The sequence below is a fragment of the Arachis stenosperma genome, chromosome 7 (genome assembly GCF_014773155.1).
Source record: "Arachis stenosperma cultivar V10309 chromosome 7, arast.V10309.gnm1.PFL2, whole genome shotgun sequence".
Lineage (NCBI taxonomy): Eukaryota > Viridiplantae > Streptophyta > Magnoliopsida > Fabales > Fabaceae > Arachis > Arachis stenosperma.
The window spans coordinates 57,759,368-57,779,006 of NC_080383.1; the positions used below are offsets into that span (position 1 = coordinate 57,759,368).

The window sequence follows — 19,639 nt, forward strand, 5'->3', positions numbered from 1 at the left end:
CACCTCGTTGGAGCATTATGGGAGCTTTTGTCAACGAAGGATCCTAGTCTTTTGGGGTTATGCTTTGGTTAAGTTGTACATATAGATACTATTATATCTTTACTATGTATATTTTATGTTTTTGTCCCTCTTAGAGGTCGACTTGGAGAAACAAGTTCTGTAAATTGTATTCTGGGCCTTTTGGGAATCTTATATATGTGTGTGTGTGTGTGTGTGTGTGTGTGTGTGTATGTATGTATATATGTATATTTGCTTTGGCCGGTTCTAGGTCCGCGAGCCGAGTCAGAAGCCTTGCTATATGTATCTTTGGAACTCTTCTCTCATATTTATCGCTTACACGAGTGACGCGATTTTCTGTTTAACGCTTTGCTAAACTCTTCTTTACAGGCTTCTAGTTAAAATTTCTTTCAACTATTATTATTATTCTTAGTATATATATTTTACTTTTAGAGGTCGTAATACCTTGCCACCTCAGCTTTATGACTTAAGCATAAGACTCTGTGTGGTAGGGTGTTACACCAAACCTCCTTTTTCGAATTGGACCAACTTTTCTTCCATTGTCTTAACTTACGATGGATCTTCAAGTGCTTCTTTCACATTTTGGGGATCCATTTGAGATAAAAGAGCAAAGTTGTTGAGTTTGGCTTTTTCTACTTGAGGATCTAGTGGTTACTCCATGGGATGGATCTTTAATGATGAATTTATGAGGATAGTTCTTCAAGAACTTCCATTATTTGGATTTTTGTGGAGAAATTTCAGTTTGGCCTTGATTTAATTCTGCAGGATTCACAGTTCTAGAATCTCTAGCTTCAGTGGGAGACAAAATAGAATTGTCTCTTGAATTTTGATCTGTAGAGATAGAGCCAGCATTTTCCACAGTTGGAACAAATGTATCATTTTCTTGATCTTTTTGTGAGCTTAATTCATCTTCAGTTCCTGCATCATCTTCTACAACACCACTTGTAAGAGTGTTAGTATCACAAATAAAAGATGTATAGACTCCTCTATAGTTCTATGTTCTTTGAGATAAACTCAATATGCTTTACTAGTGGTTAAGTAACCAAAAAAGATGTCCTCATAAGATTTTGGATCAATTTTTTCAAGATTATATTTAGTGTTTAATACAAAATATTTGCATCCAAAAACATGAAAGTACTTGAGATTTGGTGGTACCCCTTTCCAAAACTCATATAGAGTTTTCTTTAACCCTTTTCTAATGATGGTCCTATTCAAGATATAGCAAGCTGTGTTAACAGCTTCTACCCAAAGGAATTTAAGAACTTCATTTATACATAGCATAGCCCTAGCCATTTTTTGGAGATTTCTATTTCTCCTTTCAATAATCCTATTTTATTGGAGGTTCTAGGACACGAAAAATTATGAAAAATTTCAAATTCATCACAAAAAGTTTCAAAATCTTGATTTTCAAGCTCTTTTCTATTATCACTTCTTATGCAAATAATTTTCAAATCCTTTTCATTTTGGATCTTTTTGCAAAGAGTTGAAAAAGTATTGAAAGCATCATTTTTATGAGTTAAGAAAGAACCCATCTATATCTAGTATAGTCATCAACCACTACTAAACCATAATATTTGCCACCTAAGTTTTGAGTTCTAGTAGGACCAAAAAGATCAATGTGTAGCATTTTCAATGGCCTTTTAGTTGAGATGTCATCCTTGGGCTTAAAAGAAGTTTAGTTTGTTTACCTAATTGACAAGCATCACAAGTGATGTCTTTGTCAAATTTTATATTAGAAAAACCTCTAACCAAATTTTTCTTTACAAGTTTAGAAATTCGAAACATGCTTGCATATCCTGATTTCTTATGCCATAACCATTTTTTGGAGTTCATAGAAGTGAAACATGCTACATTTTGTTCTTAGTTCTCTAAAGTAAGTCCATACACATTGTTGCACCTTTTAACTTCAAACAAAATTTCACCGGATTTCTCACACACAACTAAGCATTCCAATTTCATAAAGATAACCAAATATCCTAATCACATAATTGACTAATTCTCAAAAGATTGTGTTTCAATCCGTCAACTAAAAATACATCATTAAGGAAAGAAGAGAACCCTTACCAACTTTACCTATGGCCACAATTTTTCTTTACTATTGTCACCGAAAGTTATAAAGCCTCCATTGTATTTATCAAGTTTGATAAAGAACGTAGACTTTTCAGTCATATGCCTAGAGCATCCACTATCCAGTACCACATGTAACCCTTATTTTTGAATGCTAGGCAAAATTGTACAAAGCTCTTAAGTAACCTTAGGTATCCAAATCTTTTTGGATCCTTTAATGTTAAACCATCTTTGCTGACCTAGTACATTGTATTTGCCAACTATTTTGAAAACTTTATCACTAATTTTTCTTTCAAAAATGAAACATGGAATAGGAAAATGACCATTTTTATTGCATATGTGACAGAATTCATTAGTTGCTGATTTTTTAAGGTGAATTGGGTTTTGAAATCTTGTGTCTTTAGAAGTGGATGCCACATTTTCAAATTGTGAAGTTTTGAAAATAAATTTTAATTTTTCACAATAATCCAAACCAGCTTTTTCATAAAGAGGTCTTTGACTAGCTAACAGTTTATCTAAATTTTCAGAACTTTGAGAAAATTTTGCTAGATCTTGTTTTAAACCTTTAACCTCTTTATGTAACCGTTCATTCTCTTCAAAACAATTCAAGTATGCAATAACAGAGTGCTATTTTTCACAACCTCTAAGTTTAGCCTTAAACCTCTTGAGATCAATAGTGGTTTCGGCTTCCCTTACTTTTTCTTTTTAGGAAAGCATTTTCAGCCTTTAGGATGTCATTTTCATTTTCAAGTTCATGACATTGGTTTAGAAAAGTTCTTAATTTTTCAGTGAGATGATCAATCATGAGATGAAGGTCTTTATTAGAAGGCTCAATAAAAATTTCCTCATCAGGTTAGCTGTGGTCAGCCATAAAGCAGGCTTGAGAGCTGTTGTCTGAATCTTTATCTTCATCGGAATCATTCTCCATATCTTCCCAAGAGGCCATAAGCCCCTTCTTCTTATCTTTTTAGAACTTGTCTTCTTTATTCAATTTTGGACAATCATATTTGTAGTGTTTCGGTTCTGTACAGTTGTGGCAAATGACCTTGCTTAGGTCCTTCTTTGGTCCTTTTGAGTTGCTTCCCTTGCTTCTTCCTCTTAGTTTCATCATTCTCCTAAGTTTTCTGGCAAAAAGCACAAATTCGTCATCTGATAAATTATCATTGAATTCATCACCCATTGACTCAATACATATTTGAGAGCCACTCTTTTCTTTTTTGTAACATTTTTTAAGTGAGTGATCTCATAAGCAAGTAATTTTTCTCTCAGTTCATCGCAAGTCATTTGACTAAGGTTACCACTCTCAGATATGACTGTAACCTTAGTTTTTCACTCTTTTGTTAGACTCCTTAGGACCTTTCTCACTAGCACTTGTTCAGAGTGTGTAATCCTCATAGCATATAAGTCGTTGATGATGATAGAGAACCTTTCAAACATATCATCAATGGACTCTCTTTCTTTCATAGAGAATACTCGTATTTTTTACACAGCATGTCAATTCTGATTTGTTTGACTTGAGTAGTGCCTTTATGTGTGACTTTAAGCTTATCCCAGATCTCCTTTGCTGGTTTGCATCTTGAAACTTTTCAGTATTCCTCGAAGCTGATAGTACAGTTTAGCATGTTGACAGCTCTGGCATTGAGTTCCACCTTCTTCTTGTCTTCATTCCATTCAGCTTCGGTCTTGGGAGTGACAACCCCATCAGCACCAGTCTTTATAGGGAGTTGTGGACCGTTCATAATTATCTTCCATAGATTGTAGTCCACCAATTAAACAAATATCTTCATTATTTCTTTTCAATAATTGTAGTTTTTACCATGAAAGAATGGAGGTCTGTTGTTTGATTGTCCTTCTGTCAGAATATATGCCACCGTGTTGGAACTGTTGTTGTTTGCCATCAGGATCTTTCCCCCAAGCTGCAAAGCTTGATCTTTGTAAGACCAAGCTCTAATACCAATTGATGGTAATCAGTGGCTAAGAGAAAGGGGGGTTGAATCTTGGCCTCTTTTTTAACTTTACTTGTAACTTTTCTTTCGGCTAAGAGAATACAAGAGATACTTTGATTTTGTCTCCTGACATGGTAGGAGTCAGAACAGAGTTTCTTGAAAGAATAGTAACAGTGAAACGTTGCTGAGTAGAGAAATCAGGAGATACTTTATTTTTGTCTCCTATGTAGCAGAACCTTTAATAGAGAAGAGAGTAGAGAGTGACACACAAATGTATCTTGATTCGGCTATCCAGTGTAATATAGGCTACATCCAGTCTCCATCACAACAATGATAGAATTTCACTATCTTTTGAACAGATTACAATCACCAATTCTCCCTAGGATATACCCCAATCCTATCTGGGACAAGTCCAGATCCTAACCCAGCTTGAACTTGACTAGAACTCACCCTAACTTTCAACTGTAAAGTGCTAACCCAACTTGCAAGGGAATACCCTCAGGATCATGACACAAAATAGAAATACTAACAAAGGATTTCTGAAATAACTTAGGCTTTTTCTCCAAGCTTAGCCCTCTGCCTTTTTTCACTCATTGACTTTTCCTTACAAACCTCACCATGTTTGCCTTTTTTCCAATGAAACTCAGACAGACTAACTGAGAAAAAGAACTACAAAGTGAAAATCATTAAGGAGAAGAACATGAATAGCTCAGGGAGCTATGAAGACCAAAACTAGTGCTCTTTCTCTCTTTTTTTCAATCCTTAGCCTTTCACCCCTATTATAGAGGAGTGAAGCTTTCAGGGTTTGAACCATCTTCAGCACTTGGTTTGTCTTCTTCTCCAATGATCAGAATCCGCAGCGGCGTGATCAGAGGAGAGAGAGCAGACTAAGGCATTGATATGCAACCCGTACCTTTCTCTTTCAACCTTTTTCTTCAAGCTTCTTGAATCTGGGCCATTGATCTTTGCTTTGACCCCAAGTTTATTTCTTGATCGTTGATGAACCACTGAGCACTTTTGACTTCACTATTTTCATAGTTTCTTGAATGGTGCTTGAGACATAGAGGATTTTTTTACGATTTTTTATTGAAGTACAAATGAAAAAAATCACCTTTTGTGATCCTCTGTTCATTGAGATCTTCTCTCTTGTTGTAGCCCATTTTTCTTTTTCTTCTTGCTTGAGAATGAAAACAAACTTTTCATTTTTCTCTTTGTCCTAGCTCCAAAGGTTTCCTTTTTCTTTCTTCTTGGTATAGAAAGTGATGTGACAGGAAAGAAAAGAAAGAGAAAAAGGAGAGAATTTGGTTCGGTGGGTGAAGAAAAATGTTTCAAATGAATTTCAATTTATTTATCCGATTAGTGACTTGGTTGAAATGAGATGGATTTGGATGTTGTCACTGAATTGGACTTGGATCTTTATTTGAGCCAAATTTAATTTCCTTCATTTGACTAGAGGCTTGATTTGTTTCTGATGGAAGAAATTGTTATGGTAGCAGAGTTATTTTCTTGGACCATTGTGTGTGCTTTTGGGTTTGGGTAATAACTTCTTGGGCCAGCTTTAATTAAATTAATTTTTTGTACACTAAATCAAATATATCACACAAACAATTAATTCAATAATGTTTAGTTATTATCTTAATCATAGTTAAGTTCACCAAATTTCAACAGATATTTTTGCAGAAACATATATTACACATAGTATTCTCTCTATATATTCAACCATAGTTGGTTGTAAAATAATTGAATCGGACATTGAATCAGTGAAGTTATAAATTAAAAAATTTAGAGATTCAATCAGAATTAAATTAAATATAATAAAATAATATTTTTTCTAAAAAAAATCATTAACTTTTTAAATTGATTTTTTAGTAAAAACCATACTAGTTCAATCAATTTACCAATTTTTGAATTAATTCACTATCAACTAATTTTTACGTTAAACTAGATCAACGGTGACCACATAATTGATTCCTAGATAACCCAACTAAATTAGCCCACGATTTGGTTCTCAGAACCATGCTAAAAACAAAAAGTTCCAAAATGACAAATTAAATGTAATAAATTTGCTATAGATCAATATTGGAGCTTTAAAAGAATTAGGAAGCAAGGTATACATGTGTAGAATATATAATATCTAAACCTCATCTCCATTCCAATTATTCTTCACCTTAGGACCAGTTGGGCCTTCTTCTCCTAACACTTCACTTGGCAAACTCTTCACAACCTTGTCTAAAAGAGATCTCAACCTCCCAGGCAATGCTTTAGCCACTTTCTTCAACTCATCATCAATGTCATAATCAACTTTTGGACCCCATTCTCTAAAATAGTTAAGCCATGGAGGTTCCACAACTTGAGAACCCAAATACTCAGCAGAAACCAAGTCATGTAACCCCAAATCCATGACAATGTTACTTGAATCAGTATCATTCCTCACACCAATAGAACTTGTTCCTTGCAAAACAAGGCCAGCGTGTGGGTAACATGCGTGTCCATGCAAAGAAGAATAAACCACAGGCTTGTTATTATTGTTCCCACTATGGAACTCAAGTTGTGAGGCTTCAACCCATTGACCATGACTATGTTGTGAGAAATACATTTGCCATAATTCTCCATTGAAATTGCTTACCCTTAATGTAACATGCTCCCAATCACCAACATGTTCACCTATTTTCCCCAAGTTAATATTAAAGAAATCCACTTTTGCCCTTGCAGGCCCATTGAATGGGTAGAACACCCACATTGCAATGTCACTAAAAGTTCCACCAAGCATTGGTTTCACATGTATGTAGCTTCTTGCACTTTCCAAATTTCCCTTCTTGACCCTATCTTTGTTGGCTGCGTCGGCCGGAAGGTCAAGCCAAAACGCACCATCATTGTTCGGATCCTGAGGTAGGTTGGTTCCATTCTGCGCTATTGCGACCGGATTCGACTCGTTCCCTCTTGTGAATAGCAATGCTCCATTTGAGAAAAACCAATTGACTGAAGAAGGAAGGAATTCTTCATGAGGATGCAAGTACATAATTGGAGAATAAGCCTTAACTATAGCCTCAATTTGTTGCACATTAGGCATTGATGATGCAATGCTTTTGGTGTTTTTAAGGCATGAAATTGTTAGAGGGCCAGTGGCATTAACATTTTGTGCAACAAATGTTCCTACTTGAACGCTAGGAGATTGAGTTCCTCTATTGCTTGGCCTTGCCTCAAAAAAATTTATGCCATTGGGACCATTCCAGATCACTGAATTCTTCTCACATTGGTCGGTAAGGTCTATCCTCACACACATCACTTTGTTAAGGGCAGGTTTGTCCGCTGAAGTTGTCACAACATGCCCAACAGCTTTGTACCTATTAATTATTATGTACAAAAACAAACATGCGTCTTCAAATACAATATAATATAATATCATACATAATTACCACAATCTAATGGGAAAAAATATGTAACTTTTTCTTTGTTAATATTTTTCTTCACTTTATTATAATTTGCTCCATTTCTTTTATGCCAAAAATTGATCTTTGATATCAATATTTAACAAATTAAATTACAAAATTATTATATGTACAAAAAAAAATTTGTCATTAAATCAATAATACGTATTAGATATAAATATATCTTGTTATTTAACTTATTTTTAATATATATTTTATATGAATTGCTGATTTGATGACCGAATATTTGTATATATCTAGCATGATTGGTTAAATTAAGAATGTGAATGAAAATAACATTTTAAATTTTACAAAGACTCAAAAAGCAAAAAATGGACCAAAGCCAAAAAACATAATTTTATTTAAGAAAGTAAAAAAAAAAAAGAAATTTAGAAAGTTTAAAGTAAGAATATGTAATGCAAATATATAAAATAGCTTAGTACCCATCAGGAGCTGCTGGTGTCCAAACATAGACATTGGTGTCTTGTTTGATGCCAAGATTTTCACTGGTCCATATAAGTGAGTAATCAATCGGTTGCTTTAATGTTCCATTAATGGTGTTTGGTGGGGACAAATCTTTTGCAACAAGTACCCATCCAAACAAGGCCTTATTGTTTGGTTGGCTGTAACTACCCAACATGGAGAAGCCTTGTGGAATTCCTGAGGGCTCAAAGATTGTGGCACCTTGGTTCTCTGCTCCACCTTCCTGGGATGCCCATACTTTGTTGAATGTTGTTATTTGAGACACTTGCAACCCACCAAGATCAATGCTTCCATTTGAGAAACCATTACCTGCATGTGACACAATAATTCAACAATAGCATGTGACATATGATAAAATACAAATACAATGCAAGTGCGAATATTGAATAAAATATAAGTGTCCCAATTTCAAGAAAAGTTATTAAAATATTACATAAGTTTAAGGTAGCAGTGTATTGGATGTAGATATATTGTATCCCATTTGAGAAATTCTCGCATGTTTTAAGAATAACATGTTTAATTCGTGCTCCAAGGGTACTTACAACCATGCATTTGTTTAATTTTAATTGCTTAAAAGTTATAATTAGAAATAAAGAATGCATGATTATGAATTTTTGTTAGAAAACTTATTAAATATAAAAAAATATTATGTGCACACTAAAAATCAATCATTATGTATTTATATATGATTACATATCTTGTTTAATTTATTTTTAATGTATATTTTATATTATAATATGTATTTTATATATGGATAGCTAATTTGATACACTTAGCATAGTTAATTAAATATAGTCTAAGATCATGTAAAAAAAATCTAAAGAGTAAAATAAGAACAGAAAATTCAATAGATACGTAATTTTACATAGGAAAAAAACTCATGCGCTAAAAATTCTTTTCACTCCTAAACCAAACATATTTCAATAGGATAGACAAGAATGATTATTAATATAAGATGAATATATACCTGGTGGCCAAACAGGTACTGCTGCTGGAAGGTTGAATTTCTTTTGAATGGGAACAGGAGGAGGAGGAAGAAAGTGCTTTTTCTTGAAGGGATTTCCTGCATTAGAAGTACATTTTATGAGAAAATTTCCCATTCTTTGAGTCTTAGAAAGAAGATTGAGTGTGTCTATATGTAAATAGGAGAATATGTCTATTATATATGATAGCACCCTAGTTTACTACAAGTATATTCCTCTAAAGAACAGTATATATATAGTTTGGTTATGTTGGAATAAACTTGAAATTAAAATATTGATCAACTTTACTCATACACCAAGTTATTATATAAAATAAGGACTTGCTTGTCTTGTTTACCTTAATTCCCTATAGATGAAGGGAGATGTTAATTTGCATATACTGTTATTGATTTATTTTGGACCGTAAAGGGTTGCTGTTACTGCTAATCAAGTAACCATCAAATTTTATATCCAAGAATTAGCCAATACTAATTATAGTTGTACAAATGAGTTAAGATTAATTTGATTTTCAATCCAGAATTACGACCAGCGAGTTTCTTTTTTCGATTAATTTGAATCACATCCCAATCTCTCTTTTCTATTTTCAAATCAAGTTCAACCTTCAATGAAAAATTGAAGCAGAACACACTACCAAAACTCCATCTACGACTTCAAGTCTTCAACCTTTGGGCTTTAGGTGCTGAAGCAGAGCTTCCCACAAGGGAAAAGAACCCGGATCAAACTCCTCTAAAGTGAAGGAGTTAGTAAAGTAATAAGTGAAAGGTTCATTCTTAAATTAAGATAGTGTGACTTATATAGAGTAAATTCTCATTTTGGTCCCGTGAGATTCACGCGATTATTCAATTTGATCTTCGAAATTTAAAATTACCTATATTAGTCCTGCAGATTCATATTTGGACACCAATATGATCTCTCGACTTTTTCTGGTGATGATTAGGCAAACAAAGTGTTGAGATGATACCCTTCCTGCCACGCTGGATGATGAGTAAACGATGTCATTTACCCTTGGTGTCCAAACAAGTTAGAAATGAAGAATAGTGAAGGTAGAGAAGAAGAAGAATACTTTATTTTGGGTCTCCATCGTTTCTTCTCCCTTCATATACAAAGCGATGACATTTCTGACTTGTTTGGGTGCTAAGGGTAAATGACCTCGTTTACTCATTATCTCGCGTAGCGGGGAGAGTGCCATCTCAACATTCCATTTATCTAGTAATCACCGGAAAGAGTAACGGATCACATTAGTGTCCGGACTTAAATCAGGAGAACCGGTATAGGTAATTTTGAATTTTGGAACCAAAATGAGTTGCCTGAGTATCAACCAAAATGAGAATTTAGTCGACTTATATATGATAATAGGAGTTACAATTCAACAGTGATTAACCCTTTACTTTATCATCTTACTCATCTTCTCACTCTTGAAGATCTAAAATCAAGAACCCGACACGACAAATTACGACAAATTGTTCTCGGCAGACACCACGCAAGGACAAAGCACCGGCGGGTAAAGAATATGGTGATTTTCGGGATCCAGCAAGGATTCGAGGAAGATAGGCTTCTTCCTTCCTCATCCTTCTAACACTCACTCTAACTGGTTAATTTTAAGATTTTGTTTCGTTTTTTTCATTTCTCTGTGTTAGATTTGGAAAATCTCTGGAAAAATAGTATTGAGATTTTCAACATGGTCTGAGAAACTAGTATTTGAATTTTTGAAATGAATTATGGATGCCATAAAGCTTAGAAACAGTATCTATTCAGAAAAGGAATGGCTAACTAAAACAAGTAAGATGTTTGGTTGTAAGAATTAAGGAACTCTGGAATTTACAAATATGTTTTTTTTCTTTTTATGTTATTAAAATGAAGTATTTGAGATGTTGTTAATTGATAATTTAGGCTAACTTTTGTTGCTTTTCTTTTTCCTTTAAGTTTTTTCAACGTGATACGTTTTCGTTGTTTCATAAAAGTATTCATGTTTGTAATTAGACGGTCTTGTGATGCATTGCAACAGATTGGAGTTGACCAAAGAGCTATTTGTTCACTTTAAGAACCACTCTTTTTTATGATATATTATATTAGAGTTTAATTTCAATACGTAAAATATTTTGCATAGTCATTTAATTACATTAGTATTTTTGGATGTTTATTTATAAGATTAATGTAAAATGTAATTATTTTTATTTCGTAACTGAATGTACATGTAAAATTATTTTATACTAATAGTATATTAAAATTAAATTTATTGTATTATTACTTATTTACTTTCAAAAGCTTGGATGAATGATGATGATCCCGTGGAGTCAAAGCAAACAAGAGCTTGTTTGTGTAGTCCTTAAGTCTCATCTGTTAGGCATATCAGGAAACAAGACTTATCTTTAGATGTTATGTACTGTGCTTGATTTTAATTTTTTCCACTACTTTCTTAAGCCCATGTAGCTAGAGATGTGTCTAAGCTAACACTTGATGATGTATGTAGTTATAATTGGACAGCGAAACTAACCGGATAGATTTAACATTTGGTCCTTTGGGGCTTGGGTTAAGTTTCTTTGATTTTTTTTTTCAGTTGCGTAAAGTGTCTATCAACTAGATTGATTAAGGACAAATCTGTCAAAAATTTAAATTTTATTTAAAAATTTGTTATTGATTAATAAATTACTATATATATAAAATAAAATTTAAATATTTAATACTTAATAAAAAAAATGAAATAGTTAAAGTGATTACTGGACTAATCAAATTAGTTGATTAAGTAGTCACCAAAAAAAAAAATTAGTTGATTAAGTTACTTAAATATCTAACCAAATGTGCTTCAATAATTTCAAGACATGGGCCACAGATAATGTGCCTGTTTGCATGGTAATCAAGCAAGGAATATGCTAATCATGTAGCCACGTATGCCAATCCAATTTAATGTTGAATGCAACAATCTGCCCAGTTGCTACATAATCAATCATAGAATAGGATGATCATTTATTTCACAATTAGAAAATTTTATTCACACAAAAAATGTTTAATTTGTACATTTTTGTACATAATTTATACTTTTCATATTTTGTCGCTTTTAGAAGGATTTCAAAATTTCTTCGAAAAAATGAAGAAAACCAGAAATTTTGAAAAGAAAATGTGTTAAAATATCTTTATATGATGTGTAATACTTAAGGTAGAAATTTAAATATAATCAACTTCACATGAAGTTAATAACTGAGAGTTGTGAGATGAAAATTTAATTAAATCATTTAAATCATTTAACGAATTTCATGTGAAATTGACTGCACGTGAGTTTTCACCTTTATTCAATATCATGTTATCAAACTACTCTTGAAGTTTTCACCTTTATTTAAGGGATTAGAAGTTTAGAACTATTCCTATTTTTACATGTATGTTTTATTTAAGAGTAAATATCTTTTTCGGTTCTTTACCATTTGTTCGATGGATTTCTCAACCCTTAAGAAATTTAAAAATTCAAATCGATATTTATCTACTTTGATATATGTACATTCCAGTTCCTTGTTAGAGACCGAAAAGGACATTATCAGGGACCAAAAAAACATTTACTCAAAGTAGATAGGGACTGAAACGTATATATATCAAAGTAGATAGAGACCGATTTGAATTTTTAGATTTCTTAGGGGTGGAAAGTCCTTCGAACAAATAGTTAGGGACTGAAAAAGACATTTACTTTTTACTTAATATTATTTTAAGATATTTTTAATTTTTAATATAATTAAATTGAAATCTTTTTTAAATATTAAACCAAATATATTATTTAATTTCATGGCATTTCAGATAATATGTATAAGACCTAATATATTTACTATTGTATTGTGATGTAATTGAATAATAATGTAAAAAATTTATGATATCAATACAGAAAAATTAAATTTATTCTAATATATCTTTTTTTTCTTCAATTTTTTTTTTGGATTAATTTTTTTTAGAACGATTAAAGCATATGTTTTACTAAGACTATGTTTGATAGGTTATGTTTGATTGAAAAGAAGTGAAAAAAAAAAATAAAAGAAAAAAAAGAAAAAAAATTATAAAATTTTATGTACAATTTATTAAAAAACATTTAAAATTTTTATTTTTTTTCTTTTATTTTTCTTTCATTTTTTCTAACCAAACGTAGCCTAAATCTACATTAACATAAGAATTGAATGTTGCGCAACATTTTCTTTTCAATAAATTTGGTAGAAACTGAAAGTGACGCATTTACTTTTTAACCCAAGGAGATGAGTTCAATTTTTTTTTTTATGCCAAGCTATAAATGTATGATAGATAGATACTACATATATCATCATCACTTCGTTATTAGTTAAATATCTTTTCAGATATATCACATCAATAAAATTCAACAATCTTAGTTATTATTTGGCCTTATGCCCTTATATAATAAACACTTCTGCCTTGGTTTATAATAGCATGGGTTATTTTGAAATTTTACTTATACTTTCAATTTTGAAACAAATGAAAATAAAATGTAATTTTAGTCACATCTATTGCAAAATTTGATTTCTACAACATGAATCAATTATGAAAAATAATTTTTGTTTTTAAATGAATTATATGTTATATATAAAAATATTTCTAATAATTAACACTCAACTTCAAATATGTTTTTTATTTTCTTGATAATTATATATATAATTCTTGAAACTGAAAGCTAATAAAGGAGTTTTTATTTTTTCAACCAAAAGAAAAAGGGAGGAGTCATTTTTACTCGAAAAAGAGAACTATATGGCAACTTAAATAAAGCAATAAGCATCCAGATAAGTTACATATAATTAAATTACTAGACCAAAAAAAATTAATAAATTAACTTAGAGTATTCATCTATTTTAGTCTTTAAACAATTTTGAACTAGACATTTTAATCTCCAAGTAAAATTAATTACTTGATTGGTTCTTAACAATTAATTCTGTCAATTAATTAGGTTCTTTGTTCTATCAATTCTAACAGATGACAAAATAGTCCCTGATAACTATAACAGGGGACAAAATAATCTCTAACCTCCTCTATTCGAAAACGACACTGTTCTCTCCCAATTTTCATCATATCTCGCATAACACTAACAGTTTAACACTGTAACTTCAAGCTACATAATGCACACTGTGCAACTTTAATGTTCACAAAAAAAATCTTTGACTTGTTCTCAACCAATTCATACTCAAAGAACTAATGACTATGTCTCTCAAGTACTTGTCGTCTTTGATGGATTCTACATGAATCTAGACACCAAGTCTAATTTGTTAAGACCCGTCATCGTCGTCGCCATTTCAGTAATCATTTCAGTTTCGATAGGAGCAGTAATAACGACATTACTCGTTGTACTGATAGCTTGGATGTGAGGTGGAAGCTGTCTGCCAATTTGGACTCTGGAAAAGAAGGAATGAACCACTCAAGTCCATTCCAAATGAGAATTTGTATAAGATGTCGAAGGAGAATCTTCTCATGATGTCCTAATGTCCAACAATCTATATTGCTTTGTCGGAGAGTGAAGAAAGGCGTGCCCTTGGAGTAGTTGTAAAACTTGGTTTTGAGGATGTGGTGGACGTTGTTGGGGTTGGAGGTGATGCTGTTATCGAGGACGTTGAGGTGGATGTTTCTGGTGGGTGAAGTGTGGAGGAAATGGGTGTACTAGTCACAGAGATTTAGGAAGTGTATGGTCCATAACATGTTGAGGTAGGTGCGACACGCGTGACATTTATACCATGGTTTAATCTTGGAGTTGAAGAGGAAGAAAGAAAAGACGGAAAAGAAGACGGTGAAAGTGAAAAAGGAGAGTATGAATGTTAGTATTATACGAGATATGATAAAAATTAGAAAATTAATAATATTGTTTTTGAACAAAGAGATCAGAGATCATTTTGTCTTAATTAAAGTTATCAAAAATTATTTTATCTTCTGTTAGAGTTAATAGAGACAAAAATCTAAGTGATTGACAAAATTAATTATTAAAAATTAATTAAATAACTAATTTTAGTTTAAAAAAAAATAAAATGTGTTATTCGAAATTTTTTGGACCTAAATACTCATTAACTTAAATTATTTTTTCCCTATGGACATAAAAAGTACCTAATAATACATCGAGAAATTGTCCTATTTGACAGCAATACGTTTGTAAAGGTAGCACGTGCTGCCTCGTTTAAAGTTGAAATTCTATTAATTGTGTGTCATATTAGCTTTTCAGCAATATTATTATTATTATTATTGGTTTATTCAGCTGAACTTAAAAGAACCTAATTTCGTCTGATCCTAAACATCTATAAATTGGATTAGAGTGAATAAAGTAGGGATACTTTTCTGATTTATTTTATCTGTATATCAGGTATATTTTAGATATGATATTTATCGATATTTGTTTAATATTATACTTTTATATTTTATAAAAATTTTAAATTTGTACATCTACATATTCTGTGTTGTGTTTCATATCTATACCATCATTCGTACATCTTAGATTATTAAAATAAATTATTGTTTTTATATCTTAAATATTTTAGTATTTACAAAATAATAATAAAAAAAGATATTTAGATTGTATTTAAAAAAAAAGAATAAAACTAAAAGATTGAGATTCGGAATCAAAAACTAAATTAAATTTATGTCAGATATATCTAAATTTTTGTTTAATTTAATATATAGAGATTGAGAGGTAGATTTAAAATTTAAAAAGTTAAATGAGAATATTTTAAAAAAATATCATTAAAGTTTTAGTCTTAATTTTTAAAAATTTGAGTTTTTAGGATCTCTCATTTTTTTAAAGTACTGAAAAGACTGAAATTTTGTATCCCAAAATTAAAATTTTAGTTGTCATCTTTAATTACTAAACACAATATTAAATTTTAATTCTCTAATTTTAGTTTCAATCTCTCAAAATAAATACTACCTTATATAGTCTTTCAAAAATAATAAAAGTTTGACGAATTGACCAACTAATTAATTTTCGTAATTTTTTGAATGCCAAATTTTGGAGAAATGCTAAAATGATGATTTATCTAAATTATAAAATTAGATGAGTTTTTTAAAAAACTAACAACAGAAGACACGGCCCAAATGATATACTAGAAACAATAGGATAAGACACCACCAAAAATGAAAATTTATTATAGATATAAGAGTATAAGAAGGTGAGTTTTACAGTGTTTTTTACTATGGTGTCTAAACTATCTAACTTACTTTTAAAAGTAATAAATAAAATGTTTAAAATAAAAAGTAAAATATTTAAAATTTATTAAATATTATGTTTTTAGTAAGTTAGGCACAATATCAAAAACACGATAGCATCCACCAAGATAAATATATCGTGGGCCTACGCGCTCTTTACTAAAAAAAAAAGTAAATAAATAAACAAATAAAAGAAAAGAAATGAAAGAACATTAGCATAAAGTATTGGAAAAACTACCAAAAGTACCCATGAAGTTTACAGACGCTGACAAAAGTACCCATAAACTAAGGAAATTAACGATGTACCCATGGAAGATGAGTTTCGTATGACAAAAGTATCCAAACCCTAATTTTTTGTTGATTTTTTTAATAAAATTCCCAAACTATCCCCACCCTCAATCTCAATTCACTTTTTTAATCTTCCATAACTCAACATGCACCTTTAAAACTTGCCATGGAGTTCAAAACTACTCCTACAACAGATGAAATGAACCTTTTATGGTGGAAATTTTGGATAATAATACAACAGAGGATTGCAGCGCCGAGATTAACAAAAGAATCAATCAATACAGATGAAGAATCAGAGAAAGAATCATAAAGGAATAGTTTTTAATCGTTTCATTTGTTTTTTCCTTTTTTTTCTTAATTTGAGAGCTTTCTTTGTGTGAAGGGATTGGCGAAAAAAATGGAAAAGAGCTCACCATACTAAATTTATCTGCTAGGAATCGGTCGAAGTCCTCTATCACCACCACCACCACCACCACCATTGATTTTGGCCTGGTCTATTATAGGAGTAGTTTTGAACTCCATGACAAAGATTTTAAAGGTACAAGTTAGGTTATGGAAGGTTGAAAAAGTGGGTTGAGGTTGAGAGCGAGGATAGTTTTGGAATTTTATTAAAAATTAATAAAAAAATTAGGGTTTGGATACTTTTGTCATACGAAACCCATCTTCCATGGATATATCATTAATTTCTTTAGTTTATGGGTATTTTTGTCAGCGTTCGTAAACTTCATGGGTATTTTTGATAGTTTTTTCTAAAGTATTATCCCTTTCTTTCTTAATTATATTCAATTTAAATCCCTTTAACATTAAAACATTTAAAGAAAAGTACTGGTAAAATATCCTCTATATGAAAAGAAATTCTATAATGTTATACACAAATTAAGAAATAAGAAACAAGAAGGAAAAAAAAAAGAATTAAATTGCGTTCCAAAGAAATCTCCGTCATATTTTTACATTTAAATTATCTCCTAAATAAGTGAATATTCCAACTGTAATCCAATAACTTTATTAATATGCATAAATATTCATACAATTTATTGTCGATTATGTTTGCATTTTTGTTTTTTATTTTCTAAACTAAAAGGGAGAAGCCTAAGAAAAGTAGGCTAAATTTTTACCCCTTAGGTTGGGATTCGAATCTTAATAACTTCTTTAAGGGTGAACTCTCCCTCCTACATCCTTTTAGCAAAAAACAAAAACAAAAACAAAAAAACGTGTTTTTATTTTATTTTATTATTTTGGTAAGATGAGTAATTACTCATCACTAACCAGTGCTAAAAACAAGCAAAAGAGTAAGCACTAACCAGTGCTAAAAATCTTAATATCTTATGTTGATGTTGATATCCATTATTACTTGCGCCTTCACAATCACCATTTTCCAAACCACCATTACCAAAGTAACATACATGCCAGCTATTCATCACTACTCATAGAAACAAATAGTCTTTTTTATGCAGAGATCTAAATACTAAATTAAACATGGGAACAACAGCAACAACAATGGCAAACTCCAAGGTAAGGAAGAAGCAAAAAAGCAAAATATAAAATAAAAATGATAGTTTGAGAATTGGGAATTGAGAGACATACCTGGAAAATGGAACCTTTGAGTAATCTTAGGTACCTCCATTGCTCGAGTTATTGTTGTTAATGTTGTCGAAAGAAAAAACAGCATGAAAACAACACCACCACTCTCATATTTGACACCACTCATTGGATAATTTGGTCCTTTCCACATAACTCCAGATCTCAATGAAAGATACAAAGAAAGTCACCTTCTTGTGAACCTCTCCTCCTTTGAAAAGTATCCTTTCCTTTTGCAATGTGGCTGGTAGCACTTCACCCTCAAAATAACAATAATAATATAGAGACAAATTAATTTGGTTCAGGTTGGTACTAATCACTGCCCCAATAATGCTTTCAAACAGTTGCAATATAAAGAATTGGGTTTGGAATGGATTCACTTTCTGCCTTTTGGAATTGGACCCTTAATTTATATTATGTTTGACTCGTGACTAATGGTTATGTCTCACCCTTTTTATATATAAAAAAAAAATTAAGAAGGGTAATGGAAAAAAGTTCGGTATTATTGTTATTTGATTATTTAATTAATTAATTTTTCCCTCCTATTTGATCCTTTTTTTACTTTTTGCTGTGATATTTCCTAATATGTTTCCTTCTATGTTCAATTTCTTAACGATATAATGTAGTGGTAAAAATCTTAGCTTTTATGATGAGTCTTTCTTTCTGTTTCCCACCATCCTACTATGCTGTCTTCATTCATGAAGAATACGTATTGGAGTGACATTGGTATAGGGATGGTACAAAAGAGTGGCACAATAAATGTAGCTTAGGATAAAAGGAAAATTAGAATATTATTTTTGTGTATATTTTTTATATATTTGATTTTTAAATTAAAAATAATTGATAAAAGTTAAGATAAATAAAATTATAATAAAAAAAATATACACAAAAATAGTATAAACATAATTTCTCGACTATTCTTTACGTGATGATAAAAATGTCTAGTCATCTTATGTGTGTTTTCCTTCTATAGTGATGAAAAAAAAAAGTAAAAAGATTCGTTGTTTTCTAAGTTGTGAGAAATTTATAAATTTGAGCAGAATTATCAAGTGCTAATTTGGCAGTTAGAAATGCACGACCTTGAATTAATTGCTAACAAGTAACAACTGACCAAATATTCCTGCCGAATTGCTTGCTCACTGTTGAGACTAGACCTATCCGAGAATTGAAGAAGAAAAATAATTTTATTAATGAAACTAGACACCGGATTCGATGAGACGTTTGGATTATTAAATTGTCTTAGAATAAAACATATTTTTTAAGTTCTTTTAATAATTATTAAATATTTTTTTTTAATTTTAAAAAACATGTTTTGTTCTAGAATCATTTAATGGTCCTATAGAATCCTTTGCCATGAACTATAATAATAAGTAAAAGAATACGAAGCATGTAAGTAAAGATACAAAGCTTATATCTCTGATCTATATGAAAATCAAATTTTATTAATGAAACTCTTGAATTCTGATTACTTATTATAAAGATCGGTAACATTTTACAAAAATTAACATACATTAATAAAAATATTTTTTACACTAATCAAAAATATAATTTAATAACTCATATTAATTTGTATATATTTTAAACTTTTACTAATGTTAAGAAAGTGTGGATGGTATTTTTTTCTGTAATATAGTGTATATGGAGATATAAAAATAATATTGTCTTTAATGATGGAGTGTTGGTATTA

At 30.8% G+C, this 19,639-nt stretch overlaps 1 protein-coding gene across 1 annotated transcript; it reads right to left on the bottom strand.

The window, feature by feature from the left end:
* Positions 1-6,011: 6,011 nt before the first annotated feature.
* On the bottom strand, positions 6,012-18,360 carry LOC130939208 (hypothetical protein At1g04090-like). Its single transcript, XM_057867331.1, has 4 exons — positions 17,959-18,360; positions 8,910-9,005; positions 7,903-8,251; positions 6,012-7,375 (listed from the first exon to the last, which is right to left on the bottom strand). The coding sequence occupies exons 1-4, from the start codon at positions 18,104-18,106 to the stop codon at positions 6,166-6,168; spliced, it is 1,803 nt and encodes a 600-aa protein (XP_057723314.1). The 5' UTR covers positions 18,107-18,360; the 3' UTR covers positions 6,012-6,165.
* Positions 18,361-19,639: the final 1,279 nt, after the last annotated feature.